Source organism: Erpetoichthys calabaricus, chromosome 7 (genome assembly GCF_900747795.2).
Source record: "Erpetoichthys calabaricus chromosome 7, fErpCal1.3, whole genome shotgun sequence".
NCBI classification, from domain to species: domain Eukaryota; kingdom Metazoa; phylum Chordata; class Cladistia; order Polypteriformes; family Polypteridae; genus Erpetoichthys; species Erpetoichthys calabaricus.
This window is the reverse complement of record NC_041400.2, coordinates 167,704,390-167,723,002: the sequence shown is the minus strand read 5'-3', so window position 1 is coordinate 167,723,002 and position 18,613 is coordinate 167,704,390. Positions and strand designations below refer to the sequence as shown.

At 38.6% G+C, this 18,613-nt stretch overlaps 1 protein-coding gene across 2 annotated transcripts in view; it reads right to left on the bottom strand.

Annotated features, from left to right (window-relative positions):
* The window catches only part of polk (polymerase (DNA directed) kappa), a 109,400-nt gene that overhangs the window by 47,456 nt on the left and 43,331 nt on the right, over positions 1–18,613 (bottom strand). For both annotated transcript variants that reach the window (XM_028805690.2, XM_051929509.1), the window contains exon 5: positions 2,891–3,022. In XM_028805690.2, coding sequence (XP_028661523.2) covers positions 2,891–3,022 — 132 coding nt within the window. The remainder of the gene's footprint in view (positions 1–2,890; positions 3,023–18,613) is intronic.

The following is an 18,613-nucleotide window of genomic DNA, read 5'->3' as shown; positions in this document are numbered from 1 at the left end:
GAGAGGAGCTGTGGTATTGCATGAGGAAGTCAGGAGTGGCAGAGAAGTACGTAAGAGTTGTACAGGATATGTACAAGGGAAGTGTGACAATGGTGAGGTCTGCGGTAGGAGTGATGGATGCATTCAAGGTGGAGGTGGGATTACATCAGGGATCAGCTCTGAGCCCTTTCTTATTTGCAATGGTGATGGACAGGTTGACAGATGAGATTAGACAGGATACCCCATGGACTATGATGTTTGCTGATGACATTGTGATCTGTACCGATAGTAGGGAGCAGGTTGAAGAGACCCTGGAGAGGTGGAGACATACTCTACAGAGTAGAGGAATAAAGGTCAGTAGGAAGACAGAATATACAGTATGTGTGTAAATGAGAGGGAGGTCAGTGGAATGGTGAGGATGCTGGGAGTAGAGTTGGCAAAGGTGGATGAGTTTAAATACATGGGATCAACAGTACAGAGTAATGGGGATTGTGGAAGAGAGGTGAAAAAGAGTGCAGGCAGGGTGGAATGGGTGAAGAAGAGTGTCAGGAGTAATCTGTGACAGACGGGTATCAGCGAGAGTGAAAGGGAAGGTCTACAGGACGGTAGTGAGACCAGCTATGTTATATGGGTTGGAGACCGGGCCACTGACCAGAAAGCAGGAGACAGAGCTGGAGGTAGCAGAGTTAAAGATGCTAAGACTTGCACTGGGTGTGACGAGGATGGATAGGATTAGAAATTAGTACATTAGAGGGTCGGCTCAAGTTGGACGGTTGAGAGACAAAGTCAGAGAGGCAAGATTGCGTTGGTTTGGACATGTGCAGAGGAGAGATGCTGGGTATATTGGGAGAAGGATGCTAAGGACAGAGCTGCCAGGGAAGAGAAAAAGAGGAAGGCCTAAGAGAAGGTTTATGGATGTGGTGAGACAGGAAATGCAGATGATGGGTGTAACAGAACAAGATGCAGAGGACAGAAAGAAATGGAAGAAGATGATCCGCTGTGGCAACCCCTAACGGGAGCAGCCAAAAGAAGAAGATGTTGACCAATGACCACATGCCGAGAGAACACAAGAAATCTTGTGGGGGAAAAAAACATGAAAAAAAAGAATTACACTTCACTGCCATTGTAATATGACGCCAACTGTTCCTTGTTCTAACATTGAGCACTTCAAGCATTAACCTACGATACAAAAGTACAATCCAACTGTGGCGGATGGCTGACTGCTCAACCCAGCCGGGACACCCAGAAAGGAGAAAAATGGGGGAAAGCAGTTACAGAGGGACACTGCCTCCTCCAGAAAGCCAGATGGAGATGCCCCTGCAGCATAACGGCACCCCAGATTCCTGCAGGGCTCCATGGGAGTTAGAGTTCGGCTTCACAGCCCTGCTGGGTGCCATGGGTGCCACCAGGACAAGCTGCAGGAAGAATCGAGAATTTATATTTCCTGTATAGCCCGGAAGCACTCACGAGTTATGGGGACGGAACCACAGGAGTACATCCGGGCTGAAGAAATCCACAAGTCTCCATCTGACCTGGAAGTGCAGACAAGTCACGTGGCTAGAGGGACAGAAGCACTTCTGGGTCAAAGACTATTTAAAGGACTGGTGGAGACTCACCAGGCGAGCTGGAGTTGGGAGGGAGCAGGACAGAGCTTGGTGGGAGGAGTTTAGGAGAGATTTGTGAATAGTGGTATTTATTTTGTTTGTGTATGGTGGCGGAGGTGTTTTGGAGCACTGCATCGAGAAGAAAAAACAATAAAGATCTTCTTTTTGATTTTATCCTGTGTGCAGTGTGTCTGTCTGTTGGGTAGAAAGAGGCAACAGTGACCTCTAGTGTCTTACACCAACTAATGATGTTTATACTTTATCAGTAACAAGAAATACTTAGCACTTATGTAAAAGGAACAAAACATGACAAGTCCAAGTACTACAAAGTGAATCTGTAACACAATACTTAATAAAATACTTTTACTTCTACCATGAAAAAAAATACCAATAAACTTCCAAAATCCCTAACTCAATATTTAGTTCATGTGCAAAACTGGCAAAAAACTTGAAAGTGCTTTGCAAAAAAGAAAAAAAAAAAAGGGGCAGAACATTGTCAAAATACACAGGACTGTAAAGGCAGATGTCAGAAGTTTTACATTTTTCTTCTCTTAGTCTTCACAGATAAGTCTCACATAAAATTTATGTTACAAAACTACTTGAGCAGTCGCCCTTAGCCCATTTATTATAATGAAAAATTATTTCATTTAAATATAGTAATTGTTTAAAACACGTGTTACACAATCCATCCATTATCCAACCCACTGAATCCGAACACATGGTCACGGGGGTCTGCTGGAGCTAATCCCAGCCAACACAGGGCACAAGGCAGGAACCAATCCCAGGCAGGGTGCCAACTCACCACAGGATACACACAAACACACTCACACACGCACACACTAGGGCCAATTTAGAATCGCCAATCCACCTAACCTGCATGTCTTTGGACTGTGGGAGGAAACCGGAGTGCCAGGAGGAAACCCACGCAGACACGGGGAGAACATGCAAACTCCACGCAGGGAGGACCCGGGAAGCGAACCCAGGTCCCCAGGTCTCCCAACTGCGAGGCAGCAGCACTACCCACTGCGCCACCGTGCCGCCCGTGTTACACAATACTGTCACTTATTCCTATTACAAGTTACAAATACATGACGAAATCCCCTATAACTGACCATATAAACTTGCAATTAAACTGCAATTTGACCTCACCAAACAAAACTTGTTTATTCACATTCTGTTTTATTAGAAGCAGACAATCAATTCAAGGAGCACAAAAAGGGTTGTTGTGAATCGTATGATAAACTGAACCAGTTTTTCTAAAGCTTAACCTTGTGAACTCCTTTTTGCTAAACAAACAAATTACTTACCTCAGCACTTACTGCTTTATATTTATCAAAGTTTAGTGGTACTATGATAAGACTTGGGCATAGTTTCTTTGCAATAAAGCCAGGCATTGCAGCACGGACTCCAAACTTTCTTGCATGGTAATTAGAGGTTGACTGAAAAAGAAACAGGTAAAGCCAATTAAACTGGATGTTTAAAGCCAAAAGTAGTCAACTGCAGATTCAGATCAGCATATAAAAAATTGATTAGGCAAATGCTGACATACACATGCAATAAAGTAAACAACTATACCCCACACACACAGCTAGGCCTGGGTAAAAATATTGATTTTCCAATTAATCGTTATTTTTCATTTAAACACTTCGATATCAATTTGTAAAGTCTCAAAATCGATGTTGTGAATCTCTATCCTGCTCAATTACTATTTATAGATTTTTGCTTTTCTACATTTTTCATGTCTGAACAAGTAGATGTTGTTAATGCGGCTATTAAGGCTTTCTACGAAAAAAGCACTTTACTATGAGTAGCTCTTGCTAGGGAATGCGGGATGGGGTGGAGACAGAGTTCAGTGGGTGAGGTGCAGACATCTAATTATGCAAACACAAATTGTACTGTATTAGAAGAAGGTGAATTTGTTGTTGTTTGTTGTTGTTTTTTTTTAAGAACAATGATATTTTGTTCCAAATCTTCCAAATACTGATGTTAACTGTTCATTACTAATCAAGTATTTCTTCTTAAATGTCATTCCATGCTTATGCACGTTATGAAATCACTGTGTAGACACCCTTCAAATAAAATGTTACTGAAATTTGTTACATTATATTAATGTTCTCTATGTGTGTTTATGTAATCTCCCTAAAACAGCCACCACTTCAAATATATCACTTCATGCTAATTCAAAATAAAATCAATATTGAATTGAATTGGGGTATTATGAATTGGAATCAGATCGGGACATCAGTGCCAATACCCAACCCTACACACAGCTATGGGGCAGTAAACATTTACTTTATGAGAAAAAAGTAGCACACTTTCTCTGTTGAACATTAATAACATAGACTAGACCTGTCAAGAAAAGAAAAAATACTACACCTTATCATGCAAAACTGCCCATAAATCAATTCCAGGCAGAGTGCTTTAAAATACATTAATCTTCTGAGCTATATTGCATATTATTTACCTTTTTGTTTTTATTCTGCATAGCTTAATTCCCAAAACACTGCATATCACAAAAATTCCAATATATTTGTTTGGATAATCAATATAAATAATACAATTTAGTAATTCAATAAATTAACTAAAACAACAGAATAATTAAAGCATTTTTATGAAGCACCCGGTTGAACAAAAGAGTAAACAGTGATTTACAGATTGTGACAAGATTCATTACAAAGACTTTATATTTTTTCCTCTCTTATCTTGTTACTTTATTGGGGTCCCAAAAGACATTCCAGCTCCCTTCCTCCACCTTGGTCAGTAATAATAATTTTATATTCAGTACAGATACATGACTTCTAAAACAAGAAAGGAACTAATTACAAATTCTCCAAAAAGAGTTGATGTGATATTTGTTGAGAGCAACTACTCAACCTGAAAATTCTGAGCCATTAAAGCTGTACCTATGAGTTATCAAAGTTGTACATATGAGTTAAATTAATATCTCATGCAGCAAGTCAATGTCATAAAATGCATTTATTTCATAAAAGAAACATAAAACATAGAATTATTCCAAATGAAGATCATTCCAAGCAAAAACAGTCAATTACATTTAGATAAATTGGTGTTATTTGACTCAATGGAATCTACAATGCATTATCCAAACTTAAGCTCTTTACAACACAAGTCTTGCGTGTTTTTAAGTATAACACACCCAAAAAGAACACATTAATTTACTGCTGCAAAAACTGTTAACACAGATTTGTATTTGTTTCAAGTGCCTTTCTTTTCTGGAGTAACAGTTCTAAAGTAGCATTAGCAAAGCTAAATACTTGGTGTACCCTAAACTTTTAAAGCAACAAGTAATAGCATACTCCACTGGGTCACCTACAAGAGAAGACAATGTAAAAATGTCTTCAGAATATATTTCTGATAATTTTGAGACATATTTACAAGTACATTAAAACAGTGTGAATCACTGGTGACAACTTACACCTGGCACTTGCACAAGTTCAGTAATAACAGCTATGTACCATATAGATTGGTATTCCCTTTTCTTTGGAAAATAACAAAATGGATAAAGTTTAACCTGCATGATTATTCCCAAATGAATAAGAATACTTGAATGTAATTACATGGATTGCAAAATTCAACAGAAATTTTTCAGATTATCATTTTGTTCTACTCATCTACTACTCTTAAACATCAGTGTATAATGTTCACATGGTAACTATGAAAAAGTTAGAATGGGATCTTTTTTTTCATCCATTGTCTCAATTCAGGTCACATTCACAATAAGTGGGAAAGTCAAAGTAAAGGCACGAAATTATATTTCCCATAAAAAAAAGCTGATTGTGATATACGTAACCATTAAGAAAGTTTTCAAATAATTCCCCAAGAATGCCATTTGAAACACACTTTAGAAGAGAGAGAGAAAAAAAAAAAAGAGTAGTACCTTGAACTGTTAAGGTTGGCACTCAGACATAAACCATTAAATGGCCAGTTACAAGTAATTTTTAAAGAAGAAAAGAAATATGCATTGCTATACTATGTTGTTCCTAACAGTGCGGACTTCACACAGTCTCACACAATTGAGGAAAATATGGAGTTAGCCTAATGCTATAATGCAGCATGGTACCACAATGGTTTGTATTATAGCCTATGAGTTTCAACAGCCCAGGTAAACTGCCTTATGGAGTTTATCCTTTCCCTAAGACAGCATTTCTCAACCTTTATGTATTTGCGACCTGAGTTTACATAACAGTTTTAATTGCGCCCCCCTAACGTTTTTTTGAAAGGAGCCCACTAATACCAATTTGTTCTTTTTTAATTAATGATATATCATAGATGCATATTTTATTATACCTACTTAACTTTTATCGACATTTATCTAACTCTATATTTTTTTTTCTAGTATCAGAATGTAGTTTGAGTTAATTTGTTTTGGTTTCAATATATGTATTTTTCATATTTTTGATTCTGATTTTGTTTTTTTCACATCTTCGCACCCCCCTAGGGTGGCCCGCCCCACAGTTTGAGAACCACTGCCCTAAGAAGACACAGTGTACTACAGACAAATCCACAACCACAGTGATCTTTAGCTCTTACCTAATTGCCAAACTCTGGCATATCAAGTAACTTAAGCACATCACAAGTTTGTTATAGTGTATGGGATAAAGAAAAGAGCATCTTAAAATACATATGTATATAGCATATGAGAAAAAAATCTCATTATTCAGCATATGGATTTGAATATATGGTGTAATTCAGAATATAACATAGGCAGAATAGGGCATGTTTTTAGCCTGAGAGAATTTTTACCAGCAATGACTAAAATCCAGGGATGTTTTGTTAACAATGATTAAAAATAAATAACTCAATACAAGTAAATGTAAAAGTCATCCAACTCTGTCAACAGCTACACGTTCAGAAGGTGCCAGCTGGTTAAAAGAATATACAATATATAAAAGGTAAGTGCTAAAATTGTTTTCTAACACTAATTTTTCTGATGGATGCAATGGATATGAGAGAAATGGGAGGAAACCTACTGCCTTAGCCCAGAATTATTTATTCTTCCAAGCAAACTACCCTTGATGTTTAAACACAAGCACTGGAAATTCCATAGAAGGATGATTTTCTGAAGCATATTATAAATGCTGTAGTCTTAGGAAACACATATCCCTCCCCCTTCAATACCCTGAAATCATATGGCTTTGGGTGGCTGTTTCTAAAACGCCTGCCTAGGAATTATATGGGGTCTCTGTTTTTTGGAATCTCAATGAAAATCATAACAGACAAATGGACTTTGTTTACTTCAGAAACATTGAAGCAAACAGCGGACATGATAAGAATTACACACTTAAAAATGTCACAAGATCACCAAAGAGAATTGGCTTGGTTGAGTGGTTCAATGAAATGTTAAAGTAGATATTACAAAAGTTTATAAAAGCAGATTCGGGGGACTGGGATCAACTGCTCCCACTCACACAGTTTACTGATAACTGATGCAACCGTAAACTGGCTTTGATCCTTTTGATCAGATATATAAATGATAACCTAAATCCTACACTCAGTGTCAGAAGTTTGTGAAGTGCAGACCGACCACTCTTTCCTATCATTTGTCCCACACTAATGTAGGGTCCATTGCTTTCGATGCCCTTCTCCACTTCTTTTGGTCTAGGACGTCTTCTAGGTTGATGCTGATTTGTCGAGCCAGAACTTTTGGGTCTCCTGCATGGTCGCTTCCCAACTGGACTTAGTCGTAGGGCTATCTGGGCCACTGTCTCTTCTCCACTGCAGAGTACCATCTCAGGTGGGACTTTCGCGTCTTTTTGGTAATCGCCGCTACTCCTGTTATCTTCCTAATGTCCATGTTCATGACATGGTCCCATCATGTGAGCCCAAGTGACCATCAAAGAACTTTCATTTACATAGTGTGTAGCACTTATTCTTGTTGTGTAGTTGTCAGCCAGCTTTCAGCACCGTAGAAGGCCACTGGTCGGACAAAGGTCTTGCACATTTTTGTTTTGGAATAGTTAGGCATTCGTCAGTCACACATGACCTCTGTGTGAGGTTCAAACCGATATCTAGACAAAAATCCTGCATTCCGGGTGAGCACTCATTGGTACTTGTCAGCTGTCATGTACACATTAGGCAGCAAATGCAATTTAAGACAAAGTCAAACATGTTTAATTTTTTTTTGGGCCAAGCTGAAGACTGGTTGGACTGAAACACGGGGGATACCACATTACACAATGGTGCACAACAATTATGTAAATGAAGTGTGCAAGTGAAAAATCACTGGAAACAACATGTAATGTGACAGGGCCTTCAACGTGAAAAAATTAGGATATGTTAATCACCAAAACACAATCAAATCTTTTTTTAAACCATCTCCAAAATATGTTTTGTGTTGTGACATGCAAGAGATTTTAGAATTAAAAAAAAATAAACAAATAAAGCCTGCTAAATTACACTTCCTATAAATATGACAAATCACTTAAGACTTCTTCTGAAGGTGTTTAACTTCCGATCAGGCAACACTCTTTTTGTGTATTCTTTTTTGTTGTCTGGAAACAAAGATATACACCTTTGTTTTATCCTACAAGGTTTGTTTCTTGGAATTAGTAATTGATGTGGCTGCTTTGACCAAGTAAAAACATTTCCCAACTGTCCAAGCATTAGTTTTATAACATACTGTTGAATATGGGTGGCTGGCAGACACTGGCAATGACCTTCCATCTTTGCACACATAGTAATAAACTTTTAGCACACTGATAAATTATGATTTTGCATTTGTTGAACTGTTTTATGCAACAAGTCAAGTGACAGTTTATACTATCTATATAAGTCATAATGTAAAACTGATCTGTATGGATGGTGCTTGCTGTATTTTGTTAAGTTTCTTTTATATGGTCTCATTTAGGGATGAAATGTACTATAATTTTCTTTCTAATTCTTAGAAGATATGAATTCGCAATGAAAAAGTGTTAAACAGGTTGAGTGCGACAGGAATCAAATTTGAAGTAATTATTAGACTTAATATGAAAAGTGCAGTACAAACATTTAAATCTGTAAAGACTGAAATTTAAATTACCCTGTGTTTACATCTAACACTACAATAGTGGGTATTAGAATGTCCTCAAAATGTTTTACTAAAGTATGTGTTAGTTGAAGTGCTTGGTGTTTTTGGTGCCAACTAAAGTTCTGACTACGCACTTGCATTTATTTTCAGTAATGTGAATTTTTTTTTTAAATATATCAACATCAAGATCTGTGTGGTTTTAAAAGCAACCTACACTAAGTATGGCATTCAAGACAATATTATAAATGCTTGTAATTTTTGAATTATTTTTTGGCTAGAAATGCAGTTATGTCTGTTTGTGATTTAGGTATTAACCAAATACATTGATGTATGTATGAGATATATTGGAGTGTAAAGGTGTAGATGACGAACAAAGGAAGTAAAGAACCCATAGCATGGCACATTAGAAAGATATATTGGAATATTCCTTTATACACAACATTTGTAGTAAAGATGGTGTGTTGTCCTTGAATGAGTTCTCCTTGGTATGGAGTATCTATAACTAACTGTAATGTCAGATGAACGCCGAACTCTTGAGAAGGCTACATAAAGTTGTTGGTTCCATCAGGACGTAAATGCAGGACAATATCGCGGTCAAATGGAGGCTCACCATCTTCACTTTGAAAGACAATTGCAACTTCATTAACAATGGGAAGATTGTATCGTCTTGGATCATGTTCTTTGTCCTATATTAACACTAAAGCAACTGTAGTTGGCGCTACACCTTCTGCATCTGCTTTTGTATTGGCCTCCCTTTCAACCTCATGTAGCATCTTTATAGACTTAGCCAATGGGTGATTGTTTAGGACTTCAGCGACGTTTCTCATTATCAGCTCTGTGCATTGCTTGTTTTCAGGAAGGTTCATTTGTTGATAGACTGCGTCATCTGGATCTAACACGTAGATTTGTGCATATTTGCGTTTGTGATATGGTTCAGGGTGAACTGTTCCAATCCGATGTAATATTTGTCCACATACGTGAAAGCAGTATGGGCCATTGCCAGCTGGTGGCCAGATATTTACCCCGGTAGATGCAAAAGCAAATAAACTATTGTAGGATCTAATGCAGTCCATAATGCCTGCTTTGCAGACGCGCGTTGTAGGCGCCTGCGTTCATTGATTTTATCTAGGTGGGCTCATTTTTGTATCTCCTTCAGTTGTGGTCTTTCGTTTTGAACCCGTGCCTGCTTTGCTTCTGCAGGTTCAGATGCGCGTTGTAGGCGTCTATGTCCATTGTATTTGTCCATGCGGGCTCGCTTTTGTAGCTCCGTTAGTCGAGCTGTTTGGTTTTGGAGCCGAGACAGTTTTGCTTCCGCGGTTTCAGACGCGCGTTGTAGGCGCCTACGTATCCATGCGGGCTCATTTTTGTAGCTCCGTTAGTTGAGCTGGATCGGTTTAGAGCCGTGACCGTGACTCCATTAGTTATCCGTTGTCTACCGTTAGTAATATGGATAATTGCACTTACTGTTAATACGGAGCGTTTTCTGTGGTTGTACTGTTAATAATGCATCACTGTAATGTGATCCACATATGCTATATGGTTTGGACGTGTGAGGATGCCGTACGTCTAATACGGAGAGTTCGTTTATTCTTATCACCTGGACCATGCTGTGTAGTGTGGACGTTTAGTTCAGAAGCGCGTTGTAGGCGCCTGGGCCTTTCGTACTATCTTTGTGGACCTTTGCGGACCCTGTAGTGTCTTCCGTTTGACTCTGGGGTGCAGTGCAGAATCCTCTTTTCTGTGTGGCTGTGTCGTTAGTCGTTAGCTATGGGCGCGTTGTTGCTTCATGTCTTATTTACGTTAGTTGAGCTCTTTCATTTTTGAGCCGTGACTCCTTCGTTCGCGGTGGATCAGACTTAGCTTGCGGTTTATGAGACGCACGCTGTAGGCGCCTGCGCACTTTGTCTCCCGCGTCCATCGCCGTGTACCTGGGTCTGTGCCTTCCGGTTTACCATTCTCGGTTAGTAATATGGATCTTTATGTTACAATTCTTTTTGGTTTTGGAAAAAGAGAAAAAAAAAAATGTGTATTTTATTAGAGGCTGACCAAAAATTATAACAGTACTGGAAATTTAACCCACATATATTTAATTCAATATGATAAAGGTCCTTAATCTAATTCCTAATGTGACACCTCATGGAAAATGACCCTAATATAAAATGAACATGCCGGATATGTGTATCTAATTCTTACTGAAACCTGAATATCATTGTCTCAGAAAATGAAGAAAGAATTGGCACACTTACCTCAGATAGCTAGAAAGATGAACAGAATTTTACAAATTTAATTTCACATACATTATAAATAATAAACAATAAGTTGCAAAAGCACTGAGCTCCTTGAAAGGCAGATCACTGTTCATTTGCCAGATTATTTTGACACTGCTCAAATTTTATATGGACTTCTCAGTATGGTGAAAGATACTACATAAAAACGCATTTTTTACTAGAACTTTACAACACTACTGCATTTTGTGAAATATATGGAGTTTATTATGTTCTTGGAGTCTCAAAGTGCTTTATTCATATATACAAAAACACGATTTTAGCTAGAGTTTATTATGTACTTGGAGCCTTAAAATACCCTATTTTTAGAAGAATCATTTCTCAGGAAATTATACCATACTAGCCAACTCACGGCGTACCATACGCCGCATAATCAGGCCGCTTTTTTTAATGATTTTTAAGCACAGGGAAAAAATTTACATTTGAAAAATCCAGAGGAGAGGGGAAGGACGCCCATTACGCCCCATTCGTCATGCTAGTCTGCTGATTTCTTGTTCAGTAACCTGTGAGTAGTAATGGGCGGAGTGAGGCCTCACGAAGCATCAACACGTTTGAAGCAATTGTGTCGGAAATCGTATTGAAGCTTCGAAGCATTTGACACTCACCTCTCTCGTGACACCTCCTAGCCATTTTCATTAACATTACAGAAACTTCTGATACACTTCAATGACGTCTGTTAAAAGTCGTATTGCTTTTATTTTTTCGTAGCTACAGACTGACAACGAAGAGAAGGGTTCGTCAGCAGCTTGTAGTGTGTGATGTCTAAAAAATATAAATATAACTAACGCTGACAGGCAGAATGCACTATATGATAGCAAGAGTTAAACAAAATAAGACGCCTCACCTCATGCATTCCTGGCTCTTTCAATTAGTATTTACTTTTGCACTGTATCATTATAATCGCTCCTGTTATTAGTATTATAATTAACCCTGATCTTTTCTTGAGATCACATTTAATAGCCTTAAATGTTTTCTTTTGTCCGTCTTAATTAAAACGGAGTAGACAGAAAATAAAGGTTAATCCCTGTACTTTGCCATGATATAGGTAAGATCAAGTATTAAAATCTGCAGTGCTTCGAAAGCTCGACACAGTGTCAAAACCTGAGTATCGAGCGGCCCATCACTACCTGTGAGTCACGTAGAGTTTTCATTGTTGTTTGCAGTTCTGGCCACTTTTCGCGTACTGAGTTGTTCCGGAGTCACAGTTGAGAAACAGTTTTTTAATGTCTTTTAAGCACAGGGGAAAAAATGAACATGTGGCCCGGTGCATTCTTTAACTGCCTTGTGGCCCTGTAGTAGTATGGCTGTTTTGCAGTAAGGAGACAGTGGAAGATTGTGGGTTCGCTTCCCGGTTCCTCCCTGTGTGGATAGCAAATTATCCGCGACAAACAAACTGTTTTACACTCTGCAAACCAATCCGCGCCGCTTTTTCAATGTTTTTTAAGCAGAGGGAAAAAAAATGAACATTTGCAAAATCTGTAACGCTGCTTTCAGTAAGTACAATGCACATGCGTTTAATTTGTTAGCCACTTTTTGCCAGCCGTCTTTTCTGGTTTGGTCCGCTTTTGCAGTGTTACCTCTTGTGTATATTATATCTTGAAATCCTTCGAGTTGCTAATTAACTAACTAACACCCACCCACTCAGCTTGTGTGAAAAAAATGCACCCGTTCTTTCATCATTTTGTTGCAGCTGGTATCCCATGGTTGCCTTCTGGCAGTGTGAATGCCTCGAGAGACAGGACGTCCTTGTGTGGTGAGTTGTTGCAGTTTGTGACCACGTCGCCGACATTATCCCAATGTTGGCAAACAAAGCCAACAGCCATGTTGCGAAGTTTGAGAGCAACAGTTTCGTCAATGACATTTTTACATCCAGCTAGTCTGCTAGACTAATGTGCTACACCTCTGCATTTGAAAAACCGACTTATCCCGGATGAGTTCCACCGGCATTAATGATTAGGAATCTGGTTGGAACAAAACCCTGCATCCACAGGGGTTCACCAGGACCGAGTTTGGGAAACACTGCTGAACACAGACAAAACCGACTCAGGTGAGGAGTTGGGGCGGGCAAAGTGGTTGCAGCTATTGATTATTCAGTGTTGTTTGCCTGGGTGTCAGATCTGCTCAACAGGATCATAAATAAAAGGAAAACAATGTGAAGGCAATGTCACAGGTGATCCTGTGGTATAGCGGGTCCACAGCTCCCCTTCAAAAGCCCATTTTTAAATAAATAATCATCGCACTCGCAGTGTAGCGAGGGGCGTGGAAGTGTGGCTGAAACGGTTTCCGGGTAGACTCGTGTTTCGGGCATTTCTCCCCTGTGCAGTGTGTGAGCGAGTGAGGAGAGAGAGAGAAAGCCGGTACGTTAGAGTGAGCGAGAGCAGGCTCGAAGGCAATGTGTTCCTGTGGTATAGCGGGTCCATAGCTCCCCTTCAAAAGGCCATTTTTAATCAGGCGACTGACAGTAGTGGAGTCGGGCACAGAGAAGTTCAGCTGCAGAGAGAGCATCTCGACTGTTGCAGGGCCTGAAGCAGGTGAGACACTAATGAAAAAGAGGCACAGAGCTTATTGGTTTTTAAAGACTGCTTCCTTCATTGTGTTTTAACTTCAGTTTTAAAGGATTGCGCGGCTCTCTCTTGCGCTGCCTGTGTGTGCCTCTGTCTCTCTGTGGCGCTGCCTCTGTGTGTGTGCGTGGCTCTCTCTCCCGTGCTGCCTGTGTGTGTGCGGCTCTCTCTGGCGTTGCCTCTGTGTGTGTGTGTGTGTGCCTCTGTCTCTCTGGCGCTGCCTCTGTGTGTGCCTCTGTCTCTCTGGCGCTGCCTCTGTGTGAACCAAGGTTCCACTGAGGTTGACTAATGAAAAGTCAACGTGGCTCAGAGCTGCAAGTGGACTGTGGCACAGACAAACAGAAATGACGGCATGTTTTCCGAAGCGTCGTGTCCGAGTTGGTGGGTGTGGCTCTGTGATTTTTTTCGTCATATCCAATGGTCTAAGAGTTGGTGGGCGTGGCTCCTTCCTGCGTGCGCCATTGGCGTCTTACTTGTCGGTGGTTTAATGAATCCACGCCGCTTTCCATGGGTGGCTACTTGTCTCCCGGCTTAGTGAATTATATATATAGATCTTTTCACTGCTCAGAGTGACTAGTGTCTGTAGCATTTTCATGTAAACAATGATAACACGTGACAAATGCAAGGCAGGCAGTTGGAAACTCTCTGCAGTAGAATTCAAGAATAATCCAGAATTGATAACCTTGGGCCTGTACCCATTTAAAACAAAACAACAATAAAGCTATTTGTAATTCATGTAATTCAAATATAGATAGGGTGACAAATGCACAGGAAAGCATGTAAGCTTTACATGTTTTTTTTATTATTTTTTATTATTATTACCACTTCCGGAGATTTTTCTGCTTGTCTAACTTCCACTTTCTGAAACTTTTCTAATCATTTGGGTCTCTCAAAGCCAGTAGTGTCATTCTCACTTACTAAGGATTTTTGTTTAAAAAAAATATGTTAATGCTGTTAAGAAGCTTAAGCCTGTACTTCTAGGTTTACTGTTATTCAATTTTTACCTCTTTGTTAAGGACATAAATATACTTTTTTGCTGTCAGAACATGCAGAGGAAAACACTAATTGAGTAAATATTTCTCCCTATTTTGTTCATCTTTTTCTAAGATTCTGACTCTAATTGATTGCCTAGGTGCAAATAAAGTAGCTAAGAGGGGAGGATAAATGTCTGTACTATTTATTTTTGTTTGTATTAGCTGTCCTTCTACTTCATTAATGGCAAGATCTGGTTTGTCATTAAAAAAAACTGATATGACTGCAAACCTACAGCAGCTTCAATCCCAAGAAACAGAATTTGAGATTTCTGCTACAAGAGTTAATGAAAGATTGAAATGATAAGATTATTTATTCACAATAATTGTATATATTGATACATAAAATTGTGTCCTAAAGTGAAGCATTTTTATTAATTTTAAAAATACCTTATCTGTTCTTGCAGCTTAAAAAGGGGCTTAAAGGGTACACAAGTCCAAAAATGAAAGAAGGTTTAAACTTAAACAAATACAGTCAATTTTTTCCCCCAGTGAAGAATGTTATCAGATGTTAATTCACATCTTGAGATGGTACAGATGTTGTAAAACAATGTACTCATGTTGCTTTAGAAAGGAATACAAAAAAAAAAAAGTAAAGAAGCTTTCTGTGAGATTCGACCAACTGAGAAGAAAACGAGCTCTGCCCCACAGCTTGCCTATTGTATCTTCATCTGTGGTAACCTTTCACCCCCCAGGGGCATGGTTTCCTCTATCTCCTTTTCATTTTGAGAATTGTAATCTTATGGGTACATTTTCTTTCAGGATTTAGACAAATGAGCAATCATCTTAAATTGGTGATCTGTGCAACTATGAAGATGGGGATACATTTGGTGAAATCACTTAAATGTATTTGTACAAGCCAGAAAATACTGATGAGGAGGTCCAACAGGTCAAAGAAGAAAGAACAAGGAGGACTGCAAAATTGCACAGACAAAATTAACAATATATGCAATGGGAAAGTACAGAAATGTAGCAAACAAGTGCTGAATGGTGGTGCACAAGTGGAAAATGTGAAGTAATGGCCGATGAGGAAGTGTGCCTCTGTCGCAAGAAAGTAGATCATACCGCTTCTACTGTTGGAATTAGATGTGTTGGGGGAGCCGAGCCTACTTTGGTATGTGATTCTGTAGTATGTGTTACTAATACAGACAAATTTTCACCTATCAACAATCACAGAGCTCTGGAGACATTTTCAGATTTTCTAAAATTAAACTGGAAGAAAGCATCAAAACCTGAAGGACCAAATGGGCAGCTTTAATTAGAATAAGTTTGCTTGTTTATCTTTTCAATATTAAATGCTTACTTAGCATTGCTGCATGAGAGATCCAATAGACCATATGGGGATTATGATTATTATTTACATTATTTACATAGGCAACAACCAGGTACACAATTCAGAACTTTAGATTCATGAAGCAGCACAAGTAATGACTGTTCTACCTTGCTGTCCTACATAAGAGCAACTCATCTGTACAGTGTTTAGCTTATTTGTAAACAACATTGCCGTTATTATTATTCTTCTACAGCTGTATATTTCAGACTTCATTTGCAGCTACTGTGAAATGGCAGTTGGTTTCAATTATGAAGAATACAAGAACACATTTTATTTTTATCTTCAGCTGCAAGTAGTCCTCTATGGAGAAATGAAGCTGCAAACACACAGGTACACTTTCAGTAGGTCTTCAATTCGAGTGCTCACGTTCAATCTAAGTGTTTCAAGCCATCACTTTAAGGTTTCCTGGTTACTATAAGGAGGTCTATGAAAACGGCACCTTATTTTTTTTCAAAGTTTTTGAGTTTACGTCATGGATATACTCATTTTCTTGAAAGACAAAATTACTCAGACACGTTTGTTTTTGTTCTGATCAACATCCTTATTTACATGTAAGCTGCTCTCACGATGACAGTAGTAAGCAGACAAATGAAGAGGAAATGTATTCTTACCTCAACAAAAATAGCTCCAAGAATCTGTGATTTTATGTGGCAAGTTAATATTTACAATGACTGTGATAAAATAACTGACTTTAAAAAACACCAAACATATTTCTTAAATCACAATATCAAAACATTCATAATGGCTAACACGGTACAACACCCTAGTACTAATATCAAAACAGATATTTGTTGGATTAAACTGTTAATACATGAATACATTTTTAACATTTAACTATTAGATGAGGAAAGTGGTGCTGCTGTCTTTGGATAATTTTAAATCTTACTGCTGTCTCAGATACAAATATTAATTTTACCAGTAACGGCGCACTGCACTATAACGTGCAGTGAATACACTTGACTTGAGCATTCATAGTTTTCATACTCTTTCTCTTTACATTTAGCATTAATTTGCGCTTGCTGCTTCGTGAGCAGCTCTTCTTTTCTCCACCCTAGTGGCCTGCTACTTTTCTTCTTTCGTCTACATCTTTTCGCATTAAAACAGATTAAGTCAGTGTTTGTGTTGCAATTGCTTAGTACATTTTCTTTCATTTTTCACTTAAGCTGGCATTTAAGTCTTCAATTTGCCTCATAAATGATTTAAGATATGAAGAGGTAGGGGAAGTGATGGCGAAGGTGGTAGGGATGAGAATGGCGCCCATACGCATATGCCGCACAACCACCCTGCTGGCTGCTACCGAGAGTTGATTCTACAATAAAATAAAAATAAAAAGAGGAATAACCTTGGAGGTCAATCATTACCCCGAAAGCGGATAGTAGATGTCACGTAGTATATGTGTACCTAATTTCAGGTCAGTAGGTCAAACGGTTTGTGAGCTACGACAACAACAACATTTATTTATATAGCACATTTTTATACAAATAATGTAGCTCAAAGTGCTTTACATGATGAAAAAAAGACAAGGTAAGAATTAAAATCAGACAACACTAATTAACATAGAATAAGAGTAAGATTCGATAGCCAGGGAGGACAGAAAAAACAAAAAAACTCCAGATGGCTGGAGAAAAAAAATAAAATCTGCAGGGGTGCCAGGCCATGAGACCGCCCACCGCCTCTGGGCATTCTACCTAACATAAATGAACAGTCCTCTTTGTATTTTAGGGTTCTCATGGAAGGACTTGATGATAATGGTCATGTAGACTTCTGGCTTTTAATCCATCAATGTAGGAACATCATGGTGCTTTGATTAGGTGGAGGTGACACAGGTTGCCACCACAGAAAACCAGGAAAAGAAACAGAAGAGAGAGTAGGGGTTAGTACGGATTTTAGAGCCACCATAAATAGTTATGATAATTAACTGAATATACAGAGCATCAGGATTAAACTAAATTGAAATTATAAGAAAGCCATGTTAAAGTAATGTGTTTTTAGCAGTTTTTTTAAAGTGCTCCACTGTATTAGCCTGGCGAATTCCTATTGGCAAGCTATTCCAGATTTTAGGTGCATAACAGCAGAAGGCCACCTCACCTCTTCTTTTAAGTTTAGCTCTTAGAATTCTAAGCAGACACACTCATGTGAGGATCTAAGGTTACGATTTGGAATATAAGATGTCAGACATTCCGATATACAAGATGGAGCAAGATTATTTAAGGCTTTGTAAACCATAAGCAGTATTTTAAAGTCAATTCTGAATGACACATGTAACCAGTGTAGTGACATCAAAACTGGAGAAATGTGCTCAGATTTTCTTTTCCTAGTTAGGATTCTAGCAGCTGAATTCTGCACTAGTTGCAGACGATTTATGTCTTTTTTGGGTAGTCCTGACAGGAGTGCGTTACAGTAATCTAGTCGACTGAAAACAAAAGCGTGAACTAATTTCTCAGCATCTTTCAATGATATAAGAGGTCTAACTTTTGCTATGTTTCTTAAGTGAAAAAATGTGGTCCTAGTGATCTGATTAATATGCGATTTAAAATTCAGGTCAGAGTCAATAGTTACCTCTAAATTCTTTACCTCCATCTTGACTTTTAATCCTAATGCATCAAGTTTATTTCTAATAACCTCATTATATCCATTATTGCCAATCACTAAAATTTCTGTTTTCTCTTATTTAGCTTGAGAAAATTACTATTCATCCATTTAGAAACACAAGAAAGACATTGTGTTAGTGAAACAACAGAGTCGGGGTCGTCAGACGCTATTGATAAATACAGCTGCGTGTCATAAGCATAGCTG